The sequence below is a fragment of the Peromyscus leucopus genome, chromosome 8b (assembly GCF_004664715.2).
Source record: "Peromyscus leucopus breed LL Stock chromosome 8b, UCI_PerLeu_2.1, whole genome shotgun sequence".
NCBI lineage: Eukaryota > Metazoa > Chordata > Mammalia > Rodentia > Cricetidae > Peromyscus > Peromyscus leucopus.
In genome coordinates this window covers 54,762,995-54,788,562 of record NC_051086.1, presented here as the reverse complement: position 1 = coordinate 54,788,562, position 25,568 = coordinate 54,762,995, and the positions used below count along the sequence as shown (strand labels likewise).

The 25,568-nt window shown below is 43.5% G+C and overlaps 1 protein-coding gene across 1 annotated transcript in view; it reads left to right on the top strand.

Annotated features, from left to right (window-relative positions):
* LOC114706363 overlaps positions 1–24,312 on the top strand; it is a 117,090-nt gene extending 92,778 nt beyond the window's left edge. Inside the window, 10 exon segments of the mRNA XM_037201053.1 lie at positions 375–545; positions 3,299–3,388; positions 5,528–5,619; positions 6,779–6,941; positions 7,988–8,211; positions 10,830–11,092; positions 11,640–11,765; positions 12,603–12,744; positions 22,238–22,282; positions 22,711–24,312. Of these exon segments, the coding sequence (XP_037056948.1) occupies positions 375–545; positions 3,299–3,388; positions 5,528–5,619; positions 6,779–6,941; positions 7,988–8,211; positions 10,830–11,092; positions 11,640–11,765; positions 12,603–12,744; positions 22,238–22,282; positions 22,711–23,003 (1,609 nt within the window). The 3' untranslated portion in view covers positions 23,004–24,312.
* The last annotated feature ends 1,256 nt before the right edge of the window (positions 24,313–25,568 follow it).

The window sequence follows — 25,568 nt, the reverse complement described above, 5'->3', positions numbered from 1 at the left end:
TGTAACCAGCCTTCTACTCTGTTTGTATGGACTCCATCTTTACTAAGATTTCACATAACAAGTGAGATCACGCCCTATTCTATGGCTGGTGAATTTCACTTCAGATGGCTCTTGAAATATACCTGGGAGCTGTCCTGGGCCTCATGGAGCTCTGCCAGGGCAAATCACAGCAGAGCAGTGGTCCCCAACCTGCACTCCATTGCTCCTGCAGCTCAGCTGTGGGAAGCATGGAATTATCCATCTAGACTAGAAAAGGCACTCCAGAGAGCTAAACACTGGTAGCACCTCATGCCAGGGCTCACAAAATGAGACGGGAGCTGGGTTCCCAAGAGCAGTGAGCCTGGAGAAACTGATGGTGATCATCTCCCATGCAGCCTTGTCAACTGTGGCCTCACATCCATCTCCTGTGCATACCTGGCCTCAGTGCTCAGTGCCAGCTCCAGCCTGGCTGAGCTGGACCTGCAGCTGAATGACCTGGGCAACCGTGGTGTGAAGCAACTTTGTAAGGGGATCAGGAATCCAGACTGCAACCTCAGAATCCTGTGGTAAGTAAGACCCCAAGATTCCTTCTGGGCAGATGGACACAGGTATATTATTAGATGACAAGACATAGAAAAGATAAGGGACAGATAATGCACAGTCAGCCTGGCTCCTGGCCAGGCATGCCACGACTACCCTGGGACTTGGGTAAGTCATTGTCTTTTTTAAAACTCAGTTTCCTCATCTATTAAATAAAATGTCACACCCACCTCTTAGATTGTAATGACACAAAATGTACATATGTAAAAACAAAGATAATACCAAGTGGGTAGCTGGGCAGCGTGGAATCACATGTATTAGCAAGGCTATATATCCTGAAAGACTCCCAGGTTTGCCAGGACAGTGATTTCCTCAATTATTTGTAGCTAGAGTTTTCCTCCCTGTCCCTGCAGGACAAATCTTTGTCACCCGCCAGTCCCACAGCCGCTCAGACCCAACCAAGTAAACACAGAGACTTATATTGCTTACAAATTGTATGGCTGTGGCAGGCTTCTTGCTAACTGTTCTTATATCTCAAATTAACCCATTTCTATAAATCTATACCTTTCCACATGGCTGGTGGCTTACCGGTGTCTTTACATGCTGCTTATCCTGGCGGTGGCTGTAGTGTCTCTCTCTCCTTCTTCCTGTTTCCCCAATTCTCCTCTCTCTTTGTCCTGCCTATACTTCCTGCCTGGTCACTGGCCATCAGTGTTTTATTTATATAGAGTGATATCCACAGCAATTATTCATCCATGAATTCATGCATTCACATCAGGACTTCTATGTGTAAGCATTGATCCAGACCCTAGGGATACAATTACAAACACACGTGGCTCTGTCCCTCTGAAGCTATGTGGAAAGAGACAGACATAGGTCACCCATCAGCACATGACTCTGTACTGACAAGCTCTGCTGAATGCTGTGGAGTCAACAGTATTGTGAGAATGTCATGCTATGAGAGATTCCACATTATTGAATGGCTCAGGAGGGTTTTCTGAGTCCTGAAGAAAAAGTATGATTTGGGTGGGCCAAGCCGAGGCCAGGGCCCAGACAGAGGCAGAGTTGGGGAAAGCTCTGGAAAAGAAAGAGGCAAAGGCCTAGACAGTCACCATGTTTCACTACAGCACCCTGAGACAGTCCTCTGTACCAGAAATGCTGCCATTCCCCCTGAACTACAGTATCACACAAGCTCAGAAGCCTCCAAACTAGAGCCCTGGAGACCCTGGTCCTCCACTCAGCCCCTTCATGCTGTCTCTGAGCTTCTCCCTCTCCTGTCCCTCCACCTCCCCAGCACAGCCCACAGCCAGTTTCTAGTGAACTTCCCAGAGGTTGCTGGCCAGTGCCCTTCATGGGCTAGAGAACCACAGAGGCTCCCGATCCCTGTACCCAGAGTCTTCTGGTTCTTCCAGGCAACAGGAGTCCAGCAGGCCTGTTCCCCGAGACTTCCTTTGTCAAGCCTTCTTCAACTCTATTATTGTTATTATTATGTTATTTATGTGTATATATATGTCACTGGTTCTCAAGCCTCCTAGTGCTGTGACACTTTAATAAGTTTCTCATGTTTTGCCAACCCCAAACCATAAAATTATTTCTTCTTTACTTTATAACTATAATTTTGCTACTGTTATGAATTGTAATATCTGATGTTTCCAATACTCTTAGGCAACCTCTGTGAGAGGGTCATTAGACACCTCCACACACAAGTCGCAAACCACAGGTTGAGAACCACTGGTATGTATGAGTATAGTTGCCCCCAGAGACCAGAGGAGTCAAAATCTCCCAGAACTGGAGTTACAGGTGGATATGAGCTGCCTGATGTGGGTTCTGGGAATTGAACTCAGGTCCTCTAGAAGAGCAGTATGTGTTCTTAACCACTGAGCCATCTCTCCAGCTCTCTGGTTTGAATGCATGGGAGCAGTTGGGCAGTGAAAGGGTCTTCTTTCCACCTCTCTGGGAGCTGAAACTGGCCCAGCTGCTTGGAACCTCTGTTCCCCAGCCTGCTTTGAGCCATGACTGTTTCTCACAGGCTGAAGAGCCTGTTCAGAGCTGGTGTCTGCTGCGTGTGACATTGCTCAGCCTCTCACAGGTACAGGACCCTTTCCCCTCCATCCTTGTCTGTGCCTCACAATAGGCAGATGGGAGTGATATAGCTCTGGTTATGGACCGAGAATGTGAAAGCCCAGAGAAGGTCACTGCTCTAACACCCAGAAATCCTGGAACTTGAAGGTCATAAGAATGGACCAGCAGACCTAAGGTAGTGGCTGCTGTGTAAGGAAAATGCTTCATCGCTTAGCACTAAAGGAAAGGGGGAGGGAGGTGAGAATGGAACCAAGGCTCTTTCCCTCAAGGAGAATACCTGTGATCCCAGCACCTTGTGTTTACTTTGAAGAACTGCCCAGATAGGGAGCATGGGAATATGGCCATGACCTCCAGCTACTGAGAATGCTGATGGCTACTCCATGGCCCCTTGTTAATATGACTCCCCTCATCTATGGCCATGTTCCCTTCCCTAGGACAGTCTGTCTCCAATGACCGACCTGTGGGGACGGGGCTATAAATGTCAAGACCCTTATTTCAGCTCTGGAAAATTCCAAAGGTCCTCATCCTGGCTTCAAATTTCCCTGCACAATGACCAACCTTTGACCAACAATGACCAAGAATAATACAGCTCCTCACTGACTCCATCTATGGACAACAGAGCCCAGAATTCTGGACCCTGAGACCTCATGATCCTGTGGTGGATCTCAGAAGAAACATCCCCCTCTTGTGCTTACAGGCTGGACCAGGCCCCTCTTAGTGACCAGGTGATGATGAAGCTCAGGGCCCTGGAGGCAAAGAATCCACAGCTGCTCATTTCCAGCACATGGTAAGGAGTGGGCACAGAACTCCTAAAGGTCTACCCAGGCCCTATGTGGCTGGTCCAGAGCTGAGAGGTGAGAACAGGGTCCTGAGATGATGGAAAAGACAAACAGATCCAGAGATCCAGGAACCACAGCAACAAGAGTGAGATAGTGTGTGTGTGTGTGTGTGTGTGTGTGTGTGTGTGTGTGTGTGTGTGTGTAATAGTTGTATGACCTTAAGAAATAGAACCATATAACATGTCTTCTTAATTTCTTCAATTGGAAAAAAAAGAATATGAAAAGCTGATTTAGTGGTGAATCCTCTGGCACAGCAAGTGTGATAATAGTAGATAAGAGTAGCCAGCAGTGAACCCAGACCACTGGGTTCACAATGAAATAGTGAAATGAAATGAAAATAGTCACCACACCAAGGAGAGAAAGACACAGACAGAAAGACTCTTAAGGAAAAAAAAACCACGATGTGTATCACTGTCCCAACCCCAATACTCAGACACATGTGCACACACACATACACACACTGTACTATGGGATTGAAGAGAAGCCACAGGACAGGAAAGTCATCTTCCACTCCAGAGATTGTGCTGAAGCCCCATATTCTTCCACTTTGGCACATTTAATTCATGACCATTAATCCCATCTGTTCTCAAGTTCCTAGCTGCTGTGACACACTCGAATGGAGGGTGTACTAAAGACTTAGGAGGGTCAGCCACTCATTAAACAGACATTCCTGCAGATCTACTGTGTTTCATACACTATTTTGGGATCTGAGGGCACATCAGTGAACAAGGCAGGCATGACCTCAGTCTATCAGGGAGGAGACATTTGTTCCTCCACAGTCACATAATTGTACCTGGGAAGGATATTAGTGCAGTGCTCATCTGTCTGATCTCATCGAAAGCTGAGGAGAGCTGAGGTGAACTCTCAAAGATGGGAAATGAGGGATGAAAAGAAGGAGAAAATTCCAGGCAGACATAGAGGTTCTAAGGAAGCAGAGAGAGCAGCTCTACTCGGGGACAGGAAACCATGTGTGCGACCATCTGCTCCGCCTCACTATTACCTGGGAGCTCCACAGAAATGCAGGTTCTCAGGACCCACTCCATCCTGCTGACTCAGAATCTCAGGTGGGGAAGCTTCCTTCAGTGAGCTTTCTGACTGAGCAGCCTGTCCAGGTGACATTTGAGCATAGTGATTTGAGAGCCACTGGTCTAGAGGTCATTGAGCAGGAAAGGGTGACATAGGAGGATCCAGAGGTGAACAGAGACCACAGCAAGAACTATGACCCATCCTAAGAACCTTCTGTTTCTCCCCAGAGGAAATGAGAGGCTTTCTAGCACCTCAGCTATGAAGGGGCATCTCTACCCATTTTTTATGGTGGCTACCACATAGAAAATGAGCTAGAAGGAACCAGATCAGAAGCAGGGATGCCTGCCAGAGGATGCTGCAGAGGTTCAGGACACTGCTCACTCCATACCAGGACAAGGATGGAGTCTGTGGAGGGGGAGAGTAGAGAACAGAAAAGAGAGAGATCTAGAAGGTACTGTCTAGGTGATTAGCATTGAGGGTGAGTGATTATTAGTTTGTATTGTGCAGTTATAACACAATGTCTGACACTGGGCACTTAACATAAAGAACTTAAGATTATTTCTTGCAGTTCTGGATACAGGGAAGGGTAAGGGCATGGACCCTGCATCTAGAAGAGCCCTTCTTCCTGTTCCATCCTACTGTGCAATTGGGAAGGCTGAGAGTGAGAGGCCAAGGTGGCTTTAGTGACAAGTCCTGTCAGGCCACAGGAATCTATGTCTGTGATGATGATATTAACACCTTCGTGATAGCAGAGCACTCATGATCTCACTGTGTCTTATCCTTCATCCCATCAGCACTGTGGCTTTGGGGATTATCCTTCCTATGTATGAACATTGGGATACACATTCAAACTAGAGCAAAGGAAGGTTTGATGTGATCCCAGTTCTGGGGTATGGACACCCAGGATAATGGGGGCATTCTTAGAGATACAACCCAGAAAAGAATCATAATTTTGAGTTCAAATTCAAATGACTTAGATTTTATGTGGGCATATCATGTACACAACTCCCATTTCTCTGGTTTTTCCTGACATCTGAGGGAAAGAACTTGTCTGTGTGTAGGAAGCCACGTGTGATGGATCCTACTAAGAAGCGGGTTAGAGAAGAAATGGATGATAGCCCAAAATCACGTAAGCGACAGAGACTACAGTCAGGTATGTGATGAGTTCAGACTCAGCATCATGATTGCCAGATGAAGGGACATCTGTGAAAGGAAGTCATCATTTCTTTCTTTTTTAAATTCATTTTTTAAGAATTTTAAACATGAGTATGAGTACTGTATTTAGATCATTTCTTTTCCTCTATCTGCCCACTTGTGACCCGCCTACAAACTCTCTCTCTAATTCATGAATTCTTCTTAAATATTATTATTAAATATATGTGTGAATACATACATGTATGCATATGTACATATTAATACAACCTGATGACCCCATTTGGAGTTGGTCATGTATGCATCTTTAAGGCTGACCATTTGGGACTGGATAACCTGTTATGGAGTTCTTTCTGAGGAGGACTGATTTTATTCCTCTCTAGCAGCTGTTATCTGTGACTGGGGCCTTGTGAGATTCCCCCCATCCACAGTATCATGACAACTGGTGTTGTCATTGTGCAGAACTTGTAGAGGCAGTGATATTGTTGAGATTTCATGGGTGCAACTTCCCTCTCACATACAGAAGACATGATCTCAGGTGTGCTGGAACTCATTTCTATCCCCCTGTCTCTGACATGGACAAGGACAGTTCTCCACAAAGAGCCCCACCCCTCTAAAGGTCTTCCGCTACTAGAACACAGAGGGAGGACTGCTTCCTTCTCTCCCAGCCTTGTGGGTTGGTGCTGCCCATCTTTCAAGTTTCTGGCTTACATCAGGCTCTTTACCAGGGCTTCCTGTCTTATTCTGAGCTCCTATGGCCTGGGAATCACCTCCCCATCCCTGATTATTCATCTATTCAGTTAGGTTCTTTTCACAACCTACCCATTGGAGACATGTTAGGAAAATTAACACTTATGGGCCAATAGGAAATGAAACACAATAGCTGGGTAGGGAGCAGATATTAGGGTTGTAGGATCACTCAGAAGGCAAGCAGTGATAAGAAAACAATACAAAATGCAATGTATGTACTATATATAGTATATAATATGCATATATAGTATATCACACACACATACACACACACACACACACACACACACACACACACACACACACACACATATATATCATACACACAACCTGGAAACAGAGTTTAGCCTTGAGCCAGCACTAGGGAGGGCTGGGGAGACATAAAGTGACCAGTGTCTGGCTTCTTCTAGAGGAGGGGTGCTCACAACTTGTACCACTAGAGACCTTCCATCCATCTCCACCGGACTCCCCAAGAGACAAGCACCTGGAACCCCTGGGGACTGAAGATGACTTCTGGGGCCCTACAGGACCTGTGACTACTGAGGTGGTTGACAGTGAGAGGAACCTGTACCGGTGAGTGAGCTCTGCCTGGCAAAGGCTGACTTTCCCCAGCACACTTTCCACAAGGGATCCCCACAGATAGCACCCACCTAGTCTCTACTGTGCCACCTACTCACCTCACCAAGGCAGGTCACAAGGCCAGGAGTGGAATAAGAAGTGTGAGCTATTATAAAAATAGGGATCTTTATCATAAAAATATTTTCAAACATTTATAAAACAGGAGAGCACAAGAACTTCCCTGTCCAATTACTCAGCTCTAGCAACCATTTTTCCAGATTTGTTCAAATACTCACATTCATCCTCTGTCACAATACTGTCACAGTATTGTGAGTCCAGGACATCAAGTGACTTCACACACAAACATTTCACTATGCCTCCCCCGTAGTTAAGACAGGACCTGGTCTTCCATAACAAGCACACCATTACCACATCAACAGAGCTGAAGGGAGTCCTTCATTCCATCTAAACAGTCTGTGCTATACTTTGCTTATTATCTGAATTGTAATTTTTCTGCAGATTATTTTATTCATGATGTAAACAGCATCAGACCTCTTGTTATATTTCATTTCTCTTGTCTCTTAGATATCCTTAAATATATACTTCAGGAACATAGAGTCTAAAAACTGAAGATGTACCTCAGTGGTAGAGCCTCTGACTAGTGTCAAAAGTCCTAGCTTAATCCACAGAACTTTACACACACATTCACAAACACACACACACACACACACACACACACACACACACACACACACACACACACACCTCTTTCATCACCACAGGAATATCTAACTGCTCTAGGTATATGTTACCTGTAGGTTTGCATTAGATCACTCAGTACTCATAGGTCCATAAGATGGTGTTGACGTTGTTACCCCTATGTAGAGATGAGGAAACAGATTTGGGGGTTAGGTGACTTAGTCAGGGATCCACATACAGCTAGAAGAGGAACCAGACCTCAGAGCCATCTGACTGAAGTCTGCTGTGTCCCCAGCACTGCCCTGGGTCTGCACCCAGCAGAGGAGCTGGTGCTCACTGATGTCTGCCTCTCCCTCTTCTAGAGTTCAGTTCCCTGTGCCTGGTTCCTACCACTGTCCCAACACAGGACTCCACTTTGTGGTGACAAGGGCCGTGACCATCGAGATTGGATTCTGTTCCTGGAGCCAACACCTGGACAAGACTCCCTTGCACCACAGTCACATGGTGGCTGGGCCTCTGTTTGACATCAAGGCTGAGCAGGGAGCTGTGGCTGCTGTGCACCTCCCTCATTTTGTGGCTCTCCAAGGTAACCAAGGGAAGCATAAGGAGTAGAGTGGTGGTAATGGGAGGAGTTGACAGGTCACATAGCAGACAGTAGAATGGTGGTGATAAGGAAAGGTCTCACGGCTTCCTTAGCAGAGCAGAGCAGGTTATGAAGGTGGACACTGAGATGTTTTGTTGTCCCTTCTCGTCTGATGTATCTTCTTTGAAGCACATGTCTCCCAGCCTACTGACCTTATTTCTGTTTTACCTGAAGGAGTCCCTGAGTGGAAACCAGCTCAGAGCAGAGGAAGATAGTGTTTGTTCATGGTGATAAAGATTATGAGTAGCTCCAAAAGTGATCTTAAGAGGGTAGATAACAACAGCTGAAGAAGTCATAAAAAAATAAGGTAGAAATACAGACTGTTCCAGGTTATATAAGATCCATGAATAAAAAGGTTCATAGAATGACCTCTCAGGATTCTTGCAGGATCTTTGACTTAGGCACATTGCCTGGCCTCAGCTGCTATCTGAAACTGTGCAGCATGACTCAGTGACCCACCAATGTAGCATCTTTCAACTCCCCAAAAAAACAAAAAAAAACCTATAGTGATGACATTGCCAGGTTCTGTTGACAGTTTGAGATGTGGCCACCTTGGACCAGAGCTGTATGATGTGCTGACCATGGGAAACACTTCCTTGCATTTACATTTGTAGAACAGGGAACACCATCACTTCAGGCTTTCTGCCTTTAAATGAATGTGGATCTTCACAAGATGAGTCTGTGAAGAGTGAGATTGTCCCTCGGGACCCCTTTCCTGTTGTCACCTGCTGCAGTCACCCTCAGTGACGCTGCTCTCTCACAGTTACAGTGGGTTGTGTAGAATCATTCTGGATGCTTTCTGTTCTGAAACTCCTCCTGCCAAATTAGTCCCTTGTGTTTAAATTCATCTTCACTCATATTCAGGGCATTAACACAAGAATCTAGACTCTTGGCTAAACTGTCACATGAATGGATCCTTTCACAGTTCCCAGTGGAAACCTTGCTGCTCTCCGCAACCCCACGGACTGGCCTCCACTGTCTCTCTCAGCATTCTTGACTTCCTGCTTCCACCCGAATGTCACCATAAGCTCTGCTCTCAGCATGGAAGTGCTTTCCTAGTCCTAAGTATGAAACTCTTCACATTCCAGCCACAAACAGATCCAAAGCTGAAGAACCACATGATTTGGTTTATTACAACAAAAACCTGAATCCTGGTATCAATTTTCTGTCCAGGTTTACTTTACGTATAGCTCAAACAAAACACTTGACCAAAGAAACTTGGAAAAGAAGGATTTACTTTGCCTCACAGTTAAAGGAATAGTTACTCGTGACATAGAATCTGAGAACACAGAGCTTGTGTCACCTGGTAACTTGTGTCAACAAAGTGAGCAGAATGCTTGTGCTCATGTGACCTTCTCCACTTTACACATTCCTGAGTCCTAGTCTATACAATGGTGCTACACACAGTGGATAGGTCTTCTCTACTCAATTGATCCAATCAAGATAATCTCCTCCCATCATCCCCTGAGGCCTGTATCCAAGTTGAATCTAGATTTCACCAAGTTCACATTTGACACTAACTATTCCAGAGATCCATCCAGCTTGTTCAGTGAACAAAGGTACCCTGGGTCTCTTTCATAATGTCAAAATTCTATTCTGCCAAGTGATCAGATTAACAGTGTATGTTATCATGGCCTGACTTGAGTGTTAATGGCTTGCTATTTCCTCTGATCTCCAGGCAAACTTTATTTATTAACATGCAAATAAAATATCACCGTCTTTCAGCATAAATAAAAAATCACCACAGTCCTCTTTCATAACAGCAAAACTCTATCCTGCAACTAACAATTTAGAGAAAACTGCCAAACCCAAAACACTGAAGTTGGTGATGGCAGCCCCTCTAAGAACCTCCTGGTTGTGAAGTTTCTGACAGTAGCCTCTTTGGCTGTATTCTTTATAGCATCTTGGACGAGACCATGAAGAGCCTCCACTCCACTGTAAATGCTCCCCCATCAGCTAGACAGGACCGAGGGTAAACTGCCTCCAGTGAGGGTCAGTCTACATGACTCACCACTGGCAACAACTCACACTTACCCTCACTGGCATGGTGATTGATAATGAGGAAACAGTTGATAGTTCTGCTGTGCTGTCATTGGACGTTAATTAATAAAACTTAAATTTTGGTCTTAATTTTTCTCGTGAACATCAAAAAATAAATACAAACTAAATGGAAATCATAACCAAAGCAACTTATAGAAGAAAGATTTTATAGGGACTCACAATTTCAGAGGCTGTGTCTGTGACAGGGAGCATGGCAGGGAGCATGGTAGAAAGCAGGCAAATTGGCACTGGAGCAGTAGCTGAGAGCCTATGCACAAGGAGGAGGGAGAGAAAGAAAACTGACAAAGGCAAGAGATTTTGAAACTTCAAAGACCACCAGTGATAAAGCTCCTCCAACCAGGCCACACCTTCTACTCCATCCCAAATAGTTCCACCAAATACAGGGGCCCATTCTCATTCAAACCACAACTATCTTCTAAATCATAGAGTGCTATTTTTCCAGCCTAGCATAGATCAATAGGAACATTAATTTTACATCTCTTGAATCTGTTCTTTCACAGAGGGACAGGTGGACATCTCCTGGTTCCATGTGGCCCACTTTCAAGAACATGGGATGGTCCTAGAAACCCCAACCAGGATAGAACAGCATTATGCAGTGCTGGAAAACCCAAACTTCTCCCCAATGGGAGTTCTAATGAGAATGATTCCTGCTTTTGGACACTTCATCCCCATCACTTCCATCACATTGATCTACTATCACCTCAATCTCAAGGATGTGACATTTCATCTTTACCTGGTCCCTAATGATTGCACCATTCGGAAGGTAACACTGAGGACCACAAATGTGAGTCCAGGGTGGGCTGAGAGAAAACTTGAGATGCAGCTAGTGAGCTCCTTGGAGAGATTCTTACTGGTAGTGGGGATACAGTTCTATAAAGGGAACCCATGTGCATGTGTGCATGTGTGCGTGTGTGTGTGTGTGTGTGTGTGTGTGTGTGTGTGTGTGTGTGATTCTTCCCTCTTCTTGGCCCCCCTCACATTAGCATTTCCCCCAAATGGCTTTGATGCCCATTTACTAATCCCTGCACAGCCTTCTATAGCCTCTTTCCACCCATCAGAAGGATGGGAATTCTCCATGCACAATCTGTAGCCAACACCCTTCTTCTGTGGCAGCATCCCTGTTCCCACAATGAATGTGACAGTGGCCAATAAGTCAATAATCTGTGTTGCAGAATACCAGGTATAAGAGTGTCTAGGGTGTGTCCCCATTTCCACCCCACAAAAAATCTACTAAATGATCATCTCACCTTATTCAGAACAGATTTGTGGGCCAGAAATCTAGATAAATCACTGTCTGCAATGTTCCCTAGGCCATTGATGATGAAGAAATGAAATTCCAATATGTTCGAATAAACAAGCCACCTCCAGTAGACTCTCTTTATATTGGTTCCCGCTACATTGTGTCTGGTTCTGAGAAGCTGGAAATCATCCCAATGGTGAGCATCCAGGTGTTTGCTACTATTCAAGGTCAGATGGCAGGCTTTGGGAAACCTGTGGGGCAAGTTACAAAGTTTTAACAGCAAACCGAGATTCAGGAGAAAACAATTGGGATATGGGATGAGCAAGAATACATCCAAGTTAGGCAGAAAGCAATTTAAGGGACCGAACAGGAATACAGAAGGCCTGTAGAATTGAGAAATTAAATTCAATATGGCAGAAAGAAGGGCCCAGCATAACATGGAATAGAGAGCAAGCCCTGGCTTAGGCTGTGTGAACAGGACTTTCAGGATGAGCTCTCACTCATCCTTAGGTGTTAGCGTTTGAATCTGAAAGGTCTCCTACAGGTGTAAATGTTTATATACTTGCTCCCCAGACAGTGATAGTATTTTGAGAGTTTGTGGAAACAAATATGTGAGGGCTGGCCTTTAGAAACTGATCATTAGTGTTAGGCACTGAGGTTGTAGCCATGCCCTGCTCCAACCTCATGGTATTATTTGCTCATCCCCTGGGATATTATGAGCCCTGCCATAATCTCCTGCCACCAAGAGTGGAGCTCCAGCTTACATGAATTTCCCACCATGAAACTAAACAAGATAAACCCTTCCTCGAGTTGCTTCCTGTGAGGTTTTTGTCAGTGATGAGAAAAGGAACAGCAAGATGGGGTCCTAGCTGGGTCCTTAACCTTCTGAATGTGTGTTCAAAGTCTGTGGGTTACCTCAGTACAAAGACAGCAGTCTGATGTGGTGTGCAGATCAAGAAAATATGGGGTGGGGACAGCCCTCCTTCACAGGATGAGTAGTTTATTCTCACACAGTAATTCTTTCTCTCTTCAGGAACTAGAGTTATGCTACCGGAGCCCTGGAGAATCCCAGCTCTTCACTGAGATCTATGCTGGCCACATGGCTTCAGGGATTAAGCTGCAAATCAGAGACAAGAAGCATATGAATCTCATATGGGAAGCCTTGTTAAAACCAGGTAAAATTAGTTTAAGTCCAGATACCCCAAAAGTTGAAGAAAGGCAATGAGTGGTGAAAGGTATATTGTCATTAATTCCTGGTGTCATGAAATAGTGAGATTAGTTATGTGTCTTTTGCTAGATCCAAAACAGGTGATCTGACCACAGTTTAAACTATGACAGCTGTGAGAAAATATGTGAGAAAACAACTTAAAAATAGAATGGTTTGTATTGATTCATGGTCTTAGAACCAAATTTCAGTCCATGGTCAGCTGCCTCCATCTCTTTGAGACTGAGGAGAGACAGGATATCATTGAGTCGAGCTTGTAAGAGAGGAGGCTGTTTGCCTGGTAGGTCTGAAGTATGGAGGGGAGAGGCAATTAGAGTGAGAGCAAGGAAGGAGAAGAAGGGGAAGAGAGAGGGAGACAAGGGAAAGGAGAAGGGAGGAAAAGGGAAAAGAGAGGAGGAGAGAGGAAGGAAAGGAATGAAGTCCTTGCAAGATGTTCTCTTCCAGGACATCCCTCTAGTGCCCTGCTTCTTCCAATGGACACTCATATAGTTTCCATTCTCAGTACTCACATTAATGACTACATTAGCGTATGGTTTCATTCATATTCACAGCCCTCAGGACCAGTCACCTTTGAATATGACTTCAGGACTAATCCTTCAACACATCTGCATTATCATGGAACACATCATATCCAAATTACCACACACCCTAAAGCCCCATTTTCTCAGTCCTCTGTCCTGATTTCCTCCCCCACTACCCTTGAAATGACAGACTTTGAGATGTACAAATCATCTGGTACCAATTCACATAATATCTCAGCTTTAAAATGTAGGGAATTTTGCTAATATGAGATACTCAATCTCAAATCCTTACAAAATTTTAAATGAATTTTGTATTTTGACAATTTTATACATATGTACAATGCTTTCTAAAAACTCCACCCTAAACACACATTCTTATCTCCCTCCTACTCCTGCCAGCCCCTCCACTTTAATACATATTTCTTTCCCACATTCAAAAAGTCTTGCTTTGTGTCCCTCGGAGTTTAAATGGGACCATCTGTGTGCGCATGGGTTTTACAGTAAAAACCTAGTGAGCTCAAATCAGGGATACAGATGGATTGTATACCTCCCTTGTCCCTATCATCTACTATTTGTCAATAGTTTAGTAGTAAGTGGTACTGTCCCTGGGAGCTGATTCCCCATGCCTAGCTGACTGATGGGCAGGCTTCTACTTGTGTGGGTCCAGAGACAGTAGGTGCAGGTGATAGAGTTCATGATGGCTCTGGTTATGTCCCATGCTTAGAGGACAGCACGTCACAGCCCTTCTCCATATCTTCTGTTTCTACATTCTTTCCACTTAACTTTTCTACAATGTTCCTAGAGCCTTAAAAGTGTGATATAAATACCTACTTATAGGGATGAGTACTCAACCATGCCTTATTCTCAGTATCCTACATAGCTGTAGGTATCTGCACTAACCTCCATTCACAGCAAAGAGAGGCTTTTCTGATGAAGGCTGAAAGTAGCCTTTGTCTGCTGTATAAATACTGATATTTAGAAGGACATTGATACTACGTCTGCCTAAGCATCAATACTAGCTTCTTTCAAGGGACTAAGACCTCCACAGATATGGATGGGTTTGCTTGTTTTACTAACTCTATAGTGCTAGTGATGGGTTCTATCTTGAGGAGTGGGACTGAAATTTAATTGGGAGCTACAGGTTGCTCCCATCATAGTTGTGCCACTGTTGCAGCTGTGGGATCATCCTTCCTGAAGGTTTTTTAAAGATCACAGAGTACAGAGCTGGGTTAACTGTTGTTGATGACTTTCCTTCTTCAGCAGCCTCCATAACACTATAAAACCTTAGCAACAGGAAGGAAGCTTCCCACACAGTTCCAGCTTCAATTATCTATACCACGTATCCATGATGTATGGTGTCTTCAGCCGTAAGGTCTTATCCACCAGTTCTGATGGGGAACAAAGAAGAATGACATGCACCTGTATTGTCTTGGGAACCTCCAGGGCACCCCCTGCCCAACAGCTCCTATGGAGATATCTCACTCCTGGAACTCGGTTTTTGTTTTGAAACTCACTGCTGCTAAGACCTCCCATTTCAAGCACTGTAGTCCTGAATTCAAATTCTTCTGTGCTTTTTATATTGGGTTACCAAAGACAGGTTTCCTTCTAACTTTTAAATGCTGTCTTCATTTTTTTATTTTATTTTTTTTTATTTTTTTATTTTTTTTCTTCACAGGCAATTTATTTTGTTCTATTCATTCACAGTTAATACAGAAAATACTTGGAAACATTTCCATATAATGTTTGACACAGAAATCATCAAATAGAAGTATACAATGTTGACAGGAGGCAGTACATTTATAATTTATAACCCCAAATGTATTTATAAATTAGAAATGGAAAAATCTACAAATGAAATTATGAAGGTTCACCAAAGTCATTTAATCTGTCAGTTTCTCATTCATTTTTATGTCTTAATAATATTCTATTGTATGAATAAGCCACAGTTTATTTCTCTCCAGTATTTGATAGCTATTTGAGTTGTTTTAACTTTTTTACTATTAGCAACACACTGCTGTAAACCTTCATGTACATGTTTCATAGGTGCACATTTTCAGTAGTTTGAGGATATATTCCTAAGGGTAGAATTGTTGAGTAACAGAGTAACAATGTTTTGCATTTTGACCAACCACCAAAACTGTTTTGCCAAAGTGGCACACCATTTTACAATCTCACCAAATCCTTGTTTTTAAGGCTCTGATTTTTGTACAAAAGCATTCAATCATTCTGTCAGACCAAACCAGGAAAAGTAAGCTATAGTTCAGAGCTGTTCTATTCCATTTACTATGCAAAGCCATTCTTGGCGTTTGCAACTCTCAGCCCTTTTGAGTATTCTTGCAGTGTTCACCTTTTCCTCCACCACTTTTTTTTTCTTCTTTTTTTTCTGGTTTATTTCTATCTATTACAAATGTATAAAAAATCCTCCATCAACGCTGCTGATAGCAGCAGAACCTTGAGAAATATACCTTTGGTTTGCCTCAGAAAAGGAACACATATTGTACTGTGAAGTTTATAAAATTGGCGCAAAACATTGTGATATTGTTACAATACCAGTTTTAAGAGTTCAATGACTAATGGGGAGCCGATGGGATACATGCAGAACTGTGGAAGCGATCTCACTTAGCCAGCTGTACACGTAGACTGTAAATCTACATTCAGATCATTTCTGAACTAAGACTATCAGCTCAGTTTATCTGTTGAGGTCAACCAGGAAACCCTAGAATATACCTTGATTTTGCAAAAAACAAAATAGGGGGAGGGGTTTCTTCAGCATTTCAGTCCACGAGTAACAGTATCCTAACAGGCAAAGTGTTCTCTCACTGTCAACATAGAATGAACTGCTACTGGAGGTCAACTTGGGCTTTAATTTGCATTAGCACTTACATGCATAGTAGTCCAAGTTGTTGACCTCATGACTTTAAAAAGTAACTCTAAAAAAGAAAAATGGCCCTTCTTGGAAGACTAAAGAAAGACATCCAGCCATAGTTGTAAAAAGTCTCATCAAAACAATATACCCTTTTATGAATTACGCCTCAATTAAAAAAAAAAAAAAAGTAGCCCCAAATAAGCAGCTCTGAAAAAGAAAATATAACTTAAGATATTTGAAAAAAACAAGGTGAATACAGGTTCAAAAATAATTAAGATACATTTTCTTAAGGATACCTAGAATTAGGCTTTAAAGAATTCTACCATTTCAAGTTTACCACTAGTTACTAGATACCTATTTACAAACAAGATGTTCATCTTTTTTGTTCCTTTATCAAGAGAAAAATCTACCTTCAGACTATGAGGGTGGTGATGGGGTGGGACTAGAAAACAAGATTCAAACAATCCCATGCAAATATCACATTTTTCAAATGGAAGAACTCCAAACTGCACTAGAAGATCCAATCACTAAGACACTTTCCATTGAAATGATTTAAGTACAACTACATGGCACCAAGGTTTAGGCCTAATATAGCCTGACAACCAAGTCCTTGTTTTCTGGAAGAAAGGCCTCAAAAGTCCCACTCAATTCCACATAACAATACTTCAAAGATCAATTAGGTTTTCCTTTCCTTAATATTTTTGTTTTTGACTTCTAATCTTAAAGACTAGATTAAAACTTAGCTCATTTCCCAGAAGGCATTGCTTCCCTTTGCTCTATGAAAGAGTTCACCAAGACCTCTTCCTCAAAACCATCTAGCCCCCAGCCTCCAGCCTGTGCTTATGATGCATCTTTCTCAACATCCTGAAAAGGTAATGTAGGTAAAATATGCTCATAAACATTAAAACTAGTTGTTAGAAAGACGTAACTAGCTTTATAATTTAGGTTTTAGAACATAAATACTTGCAGCTTAATCTGCACTGACAATGATTGTCGAAGCCTAGAATTCAACATTTACAAATTCTCATTCACACACACGAAACACACTATTATCACACAACTTGTGTCTTGACAGAATCTTCTGCTTTTTAAATCTTTGGCCTCCAGTCAATCCCAAGTTCAACCAACTTTTCCGAGTTCTAGTAGTTACCTGGACCACTGAGGCATTGCACAAGACTTCTTCTCTTTTGAAACATCCTTTTTCTCTAGATATTAGGATAGCTACACCAGCTTGTTTCTTCTGTGGTGTATGTTGGTGTGGGATTATCTATTGCTTGATTTTTCATGGATGTGTTTAGCTTCTTTGGGTTGAATTTTCCCTTCTAGTGCTTTCTGTAGGGCTGGGTTTGTAGACAGGTATTGATTAAATCTGGTTTTATCCTGGAATATTTTGTTTACTCCGCCTATGGTGATTGAGAGTTTTGCTGGGTATAATAGTCTGGGTTGGCATCCGTGGTCTCTTAGTGTCTGCATGAGTTTGTCCATGATCTTCTAGCTTTCATAGTCTCTATTGAGTAGTCTGGTGTTATTCTGATGGGTTTACCTTTATATGTTACTTGGTCTTTTTCCTTTGTGGCTCTTAATATTTTTTCTTTGTTCTGTGTGTTTAGTGTTTTGATTATTATGTGGCGAGGGGACTTTTTTTTTGGATCCAGCCTATTCGGTGTTCTGTAAGCTTCTTGTATCTTCATATGTATTTCTTTCTTTAGGTTAGGAAAGTTTTCTTCTATGATTTTGTTGAATATATTTTCTGTGCCTTTGAGTTGCTATTCTTCTCCTTCTTCTATCCCTATTATTCTTAGGTTTGGTCTTTTCATGGTGTCCCAAATTTCCTGGACGTTTTGTGTTACGACTTTTTTGTCTTTAGTGTTTTCTTTGACTGACGAATCTATTTTCTCTATTGTGTCTTCAGTGTCAGAGATTCTCTGTTCCATCTCTTGCAATCGGTTGGTTATGCTTGTTTCTGTAGTTCCTGTTCGTTTTGTCAGGATTTCTATTTCCAGCATTCCCTCAGCATGTGTTTTCTTTATTGTCTCAAATTCATTTTTCAGATCTTGGAATGTTTCTTTCATCTGTTTAATTGCTTTTTCTTGGCTTGATTTGATTTCTTCCCATTTTTTGTTCGTTTTTTCTTCCATTTCTTTAAGGGAGTTTTTTATTTCCTCTTTAATGGAGTTTTTCATTTCCTCTTTAAGGGAAGTTTTTATTTCCTCTTTAAGAGAGTTTTTCATTTCCTCTTTAAGGAAAGTTTTTATTTCCTCTTTAAGGTAGTTTTTCATTTCCTCTTTAAGGAAAGTTTTTATTTCCTCATTGAGGGAATGTTTTATTTCTTCTTTAAGGGCCTCTATCATCTTCTTAAAGTCATTTTTAGGGTTGATCTCTTCTGTTTCTTCTGTCATGGTATGTTTAGGTCTTGCAGGTGTAGAATCACTAGGTTCTGATGTTGCCATATAGGTCTTTATGTTGTTGCCTGTATTTTTGCACTGGCGTCTACTCATCTTTTCCTCTGTGCGGTGCAGGTGGTGTCTGTGTCTGAGAGTGCCTCTCTTGTTCTAATTTTTAGTCTTGGTTTAGTAGGGGTTCTTGGTTAAATTTGTGCTATTGGGCTGTTTCTTCAGGGACAGCTGATTTCAGTCGGTGAATTATATACTTATGATTCTGGTGATCTGGTTTAGTGGCTGAGTAGCGCCTTCTGTGTTCCCAGGTCACGTTTTGTTCGTTTGTCAACTCCTCAGCTGATCTTGTTTCTTCAGACTTCAAACTGTAGGCATCTGAATCCTCTCCCAGATGGGTTTCAGCTGAGCAGGGTAGTCTCACCAACACCTCCAAGTTGTTGGGTTTCACAGGATCAGCAGTTGGGCCCTGGGTTGTCCCCAGACGGAGTGCCCAGACTCGCCCTGGATCTGACCCACGGAGATAGCCTCTTTCCCAGGTGTTGGGGCTAGGGGCGTCCCCGTTCCAAGCTGCGTCCACCCGTCTCCGTCCCTGGGCCTGTCCACCCCTATGGCCCGCCGCCACAGGCCCACCTGCGTCCACTTGTCTCCGCCGGGCCTGTATGTCCCTGTCAGCTACCGCTGGGTCTGTCTGCCTCTGCGGGCGGCCAACTGGCCTGTATGTCTCTGCCGGCTGCCACCGCGGGCCTACCTACCCCTGCCCGTCACTGCTGCCGGGCCCATCCACCTCTGCGAACTACCACCAGGCCTGTATGTCTCTGCCGGTTGCCGCTGGGCCTGTATGTCCCTGTAGGCCGCTGCCACCGGGCCCTTCCACCTCCGTGGGTCGCCGACCTGCGTCCGCCCTTCTCCGCCCCGTGGCCTGTCTACTTCTGTGGGCCGCCGCCACCAGGCCTGAATGTCTCTGTCGGCCGCCCGCCGAGCCCGTCCACCTCCGTCTGCTTATCTCCGCTGCAGGGCCTGTCCACCTCTGTGGGCCACCGCCGGTCCTGTATGTTTCTGCCGGCTGCCGCCGGGCCTAAATGTCCCTGTTGGCCGCTGCTGCTGGACCCGTCTACCTCCGCGGGCCACTGCCACAGGCCTACCTGCGTCTGCTTGTCTCCGCCATCTTGAATCCTCGCTGTCTTCATTTTTAATACAACCTCCCACCATCTTCCTTATCTCCTCCACCCCCCACCCCACTTCTTGTTTGACCATTTCTGACCCCAGCATTGATTCTCTTCTCTCATGTTACCTCTACCCTCATGACACTTCTGTCCTCCTTTCCCCCCTTAGGCCCTGCCCCATTTCTAGTGTTCTAGTTACCAGGGCACACCATGTTAACACCACAAAACTAAAGACTCCAGGACAGAAATCAATGTGATAGATATGGTGTTTTCTTTCTGGGCCTGGGTTATCTTGCTTGATATTTTTCCTATTTTGTATGCTTACCTTTCATAATGTCATTTTCTTCACACCTGAAAAAATTTCCATAGTATACATGTGCCACATGTTCATCTGTTGATGGACATCTAGGCTGATTGCATTTCCTAGCTACTATGAACAGGACATGATTGAGTGAGCATAGTTGTGCAAATATCTTCATAGTAGGATATAAATTCCCTTAGATATATTACTGGGAATGGTAAGGCTGGGTTTCGTGGTAGTTCTAGCTCTTAAGAAGCCTCCAGGTTGACTTCCACAGTGGCTGCACTAGTTTGTACTCCCATAGGCAGTGTATAAGTGTTCTTCTTTCCCCACATCCACTCCAGCACTTGCTATCATTTGTATCCTTGATATTGGACATTCTCAAGAAATGAAATGGAATTGTAAGTAATTTAACCTACCATGCCCTAATAGCTAAGTGTTTCCTAACCGGTGTGTTTTTTCCTTTGAGAATTCTCTGGTTTCTCTTATGGCCTACTTTGTTGTTGGGTTATTTCCTTGGAATTTGGCTTTTGAGTTCCACATATATACTAGTTCCTAATCTTCTGTCAGATCTTAGCTGGGTATTCGTTTCTCCCATTGTTGGCTGCATCTTCACTCAAATAAGTTTCCTTTGCTATGCAAAACTTTTTTTATTGTCGTGAGATTTGATTTAGCAATTGTTGGTTTTATTTCCTTATTCACACAATCCTTCCTTATGCTGCTATGTTGAAATGTTCTCCCTACATTTTTCTCTACCTGGCTCAGGGTATTAGGTCTCACATTGAGGTCTCTGGTTATTTGGAGTTGATTTCTAAAGGAGAGGTATAGGCACCTGGTTTAGTTTTTTCCATGTGTTGCTCTCTAGGTTTTCCTGTATGATTTGTTGAACAGGCTGTCTTTTCTCATGAGTATATTTTTGGTTTCTTTGTCAAAAGTCAGGTGGCTGTGGTTGTAAGACTTTTGTCTAGGCCCTCTATTCTATTCCGATGACCTGGGAGTTTTGTGTGCACACCATGCTGTTATATTTACCGTGGCTGTAGTATTAATTTGAAATCATGTGTGCTGACACTTTCCACAATAGTGTTTTTATTTAGGATGACCTTGCGTGTTCACACACAACTTAGAGTTGATTCTTGGCTGATAGAAACAATGTTGCTATTTTTATTTATATTAAACCAACCTCTTCCACATGTTTTTTCTTAATTCTTTCTTCAGGACTCATTAGGGTCTATTCCCTTACATATGAGAAAGTATTCTAATACTAGAAGATTATAATCATGGCTCTCTTGTGTCTACAATCTTACATTTTAGTTTTTAAATTCATTGTCATTCAGGGATTTTGTTCATTAGATGCTACAGTTTATCTACAAGTCAGGATGCCCCAAGACGGTCCAGCTAGCACGGAGTGGAAGCACTATCATCCTTCCTTCATACAAACAGAACCAGGGATTCCAATACTATAAACTGGGTCCTTGGGATGACTTCTCTAAACTCTTAGAGCACAGTGAATTTAGGGTCTTCTCACACTCTTGGGGCTTCTACATGAGCTGAAATCTATTAACCTCCCTCACTTGTTGCTAAAATCAACTCACTGTTCCCATGTGCTCAGTCTTTCTTTGTATTGATTCAGCCATCAAATCAAGAACACACGTTTGTGGCATGTGAGCATACAAGGTCAAACAAGGTCAAGAAAATAGTTTTCTACCAGAGTTAGATGTAAAAAAAATTTAAACCAGGCCGGGTGGTGATGGCGCACGCCTTTAATCCCAGCACTCAGGAGGCAGAGCCAGGCAGATCTCTTTGAGTTCAAGGCCAGCCTGGTCTACAGAGCAAGATCCAGGACAGGAACCAAAACTACACAGAGAAACCCTGTCTCAAAACAAACAAACAAAATTTTTAAGCCAACCAGTAAGGGACTTGGGTAGTTCTCCACATGAAATTTATTATAAGATAAAATTGAGGCTGTGATCCTGTGGGAGAAATTATCTATTGCTCACTCACATGCCCTCTCTCTCTATGACAATAGGCTCAGGACCTAAGATTCCCTGCACACCTGAGGAAATACTCACCTTCTAGATTATATCAGAATTTCTGTAGTTCATTCTCAAAATCTCAGGCGTGGATGGGAGTTTCAAGAGTGCACTGAGTATTGGTGACAGGCACCATTACAGATGCATCATCTCTCCTTTCTTCCAGGGGACCTCAGACCTGCACCACCCATGATCACTGCAGCCCACAAAGGTCAGTAACAGGTATAAGGAGTCCAGAGGGGCCAACAGTGTTCCACTGGTAGATCATCTGATTCTTGAAAGAAGGGCAGTGAGAAAGGAGAGAACCTCTCCTTGTAAATTTCACCAGGATCGGTAGAAAGAGGTGCATACCCAAGGCAGAGTTGCTTCCATGTACCTTGTTGCTTCCCATGGAGACAATAACTCCACCCACTCCTAACCTGAACACCCCAGGAAGAACCCTTCCCCCTGATCAGGTCATTGTCAGACTAGTAACTGGTTTCAGGAAGGTAAAGATATTCTTCAAATGACCTTCCAGAGGAAGGAGGGATCCAGGGGGGACAGATGAGGTAGGTGAAAAGAACAAGAAGTGGGCAGCCAGTGGGAGAGCCCATGGAGGAGCCTTTCTTCTCTCACTGCCAGTCTCATCTTCACCCCTAGATGCTGCTGCCTCACTACACTTCCTGGACCAGCATCGGGAGCAGCTGGTGGCCCGAGTGACGTCAGTGGACCCTCTCTTGGACAAGCTGCATGGTGCTGTGCTGAGTGAAGAGGAGTATGACGCGGTGCGGGCTGAGGCCACCAGCCAAGACAAGATGAGGAAACTCTTCAGCCTCAGTCGGTCCTGGACCAGGGCCTGCAAAGACCGAGTCTACCGAGCTCTGAAGGAGACCCATTCTCACCTGATCGTGGACCTCTATGAGAAGTCAGGTGGTGTCTCTGAGGAATCCTGACATCTTAATAGCTGAGGAGTGAGCACTCTCACTTGAGTCCTGGGTCTGCCTGACCTTCCTTTGGCACTTGGTTTCCTCATCTATAAAGGCCACCAGTGTTGCCTTTCAAATGGCAATGTTTCCAGGACACCTCTTAGGGACCCAGATGTTCCCTCCTGGCCTTCACCAGCCAGATGTTTACATTGGGTGAGCATCTCAGTAAATGTCCAGTGGAGCCAGCAAGTCTATACAGGCCTTGTCCAGCTACTTTATGGTGTGAGTGGCCAGCCTTGAGCCCATCTGACCCCCGATAATTCAAACTGTCCTGGAGAGCATGGGAATGGAGACAAGGAGATGATACTTTTCCCTGAAAAGTGAATGTTCTAATGGCATTCCTGCTGAGCTGCACCTGGCCTGGCTCCAGAGAGTAGCACCTAGCCCTAATCCATCTTTTGTTTAGCAGACACCTTTGGTTTCCCTTGTTGCCCTCCATGTGAATCCTGTTTCCCAAGGATAAAAAGGCCTATGCAAAACATGGTTCAGGAAAACCAGAAGACCATGGTACCTGAGAAATCGAGGAATTTGCACTTGGCATTGTATTGTTGGGAGCCCCTTTCAGGTTGTTTTGAGCATATGGAAATTAACTGGCTAAACTGTTTTGGAGAGAAATAAAACTGCCCTAGGCAAAGGGATAGTGCTTTAGTCCTTTGAGGCTGAACCCCCCTGCAGCCATGAAAGGCTAGATTCATTTTTAAGATGCCTCTCAGTCTTCATTTCACAGACCCACGTAAACCCACACACCCATGTCATGACCACACAGTTACAGAATATCATATTGAAAGACCCTAATCCTTCAGGCTTACACCCCTCAAGCCCCAGGAGAATGAGGAACTAAAAAGCTAGTTCCAAGAGCAAACTGACTCAGCCATTATTCAACCACCCTTACCACAATGTATGGAGATTTCTGTTAAGATATGTTGCTCAACTGTGATTGGGATAATTGCAAGTGTTCCAGGAAAGACCACTGTAACCTTTGTGTAACCTTCACTCCCGCCCTGATACCCCCCAGAGGTTCCGGGGAAAATTGTGCATGTGGACATGATTGTACCTACCCTGTGATTAGGCCATAATCTTGTGAAAGTAGCCCCTAGACATGAACCAACTGGAACAAAATTGCATGGGAATTGTAATCGTATGACTTTTGTGGGGTTTCCTTTTCCTTTAAAAGTACCTATGTGGCTGCAGTAGGGTGGGACTCTTGCTCTTGGGAGGAGAGTAGCCGGACTGTACAGCCACATTAATAAACCTCTTGCTGTTTGCATCAACTGGACCGGAGTCTGGGTTCTTGGGGCGCCCACCTGAGAAGGTAGTGCCCTGGGTCTGGGGTCTATCAATATGAATAAGAAAGGTAGGGGGCTTCTCAAACATTTCCCACCCTCAAACACTTTATCCCAAATAATTTCCATATAACTCTGGGTATGTAGATATATAAGTATATAAATCAATGTTTTTACTAAAATTAAATCTTAAAGAAATTTGTTACAAACAACTCTTTGTTGTAATATAATGTTTACCATTTGTTAAAAATGACAGCAAATTTGCAAACTACTGAAATGCCTGTTTTTGTTTATGTTTGGCATAAGGAATTAAATCTTGATGGAATATTTGATACTTTAGACATTGGGAATCTTCAGTGTTTTTCAGAGTTGGTGGATATTTTACATTTCTTGTACTTTACACAGATGTGCAGTGCACATTCCAGAAGCTGGTAGAAATTCTATTCTAATCCCAAGCCAAAATTTACTTACAATCTCTTTATATAACTCAAGTCAGCAACTCAAAACACCAACTTGTAAAATGGAATGTTCTCACATAATGCAATTCAAAGATATACTAACTTGATTCTTACATCCTAGATAATGAAAATGGGAATATATTTAGATCTTTACACTCCAAAATTAAGGTATCATGTTTCTATGAGAATAGAAAATCCCATATGTACAGGGAAAATGCTGTAAGCAGAGCCTAGACTCTGAACCAAGGTGTTTCAGGAGCATCATAGGGGTTGTGTGGTGCTCGGGCTCAATCAGTGCAAAATACTCATGTTGTGTGCTTAGAACTACAGGTGTGAGGAAGTCACATGGTACACACTGCAGAAACACCTCAGACACAGTGCACATTTGAATTAATCTTGGCCACTGAATGTGCACAAACCTGTTGTTCTTGTCAACATTTCCCAATCACACATTTAGTTCCGTCATCCCATATGGAGGTGGGATTCACAGCTTGAGAAACTCATGTACAGTGGTAGAATGGTGGTGAACAGAAGGCTTGGCGGCTAAGAGCTGCTCCTGCAGAAGATCGGAGTTCTACTCCCAGAACCCACATCCGGCAGCTCAAACCTGTAACACCAACTCCATGTGGAGGAATTCATGGCACTCACACACAGGTGCACACTCAAATACACACACACACACAGAAACACACAAATATGTACACAAGTGGGCACACACAAACACACAAATAATTTTTTTTAATTTGTATAAAACAGTGACACAGTTGGATTAGGACTTGAGACGTGGTGAG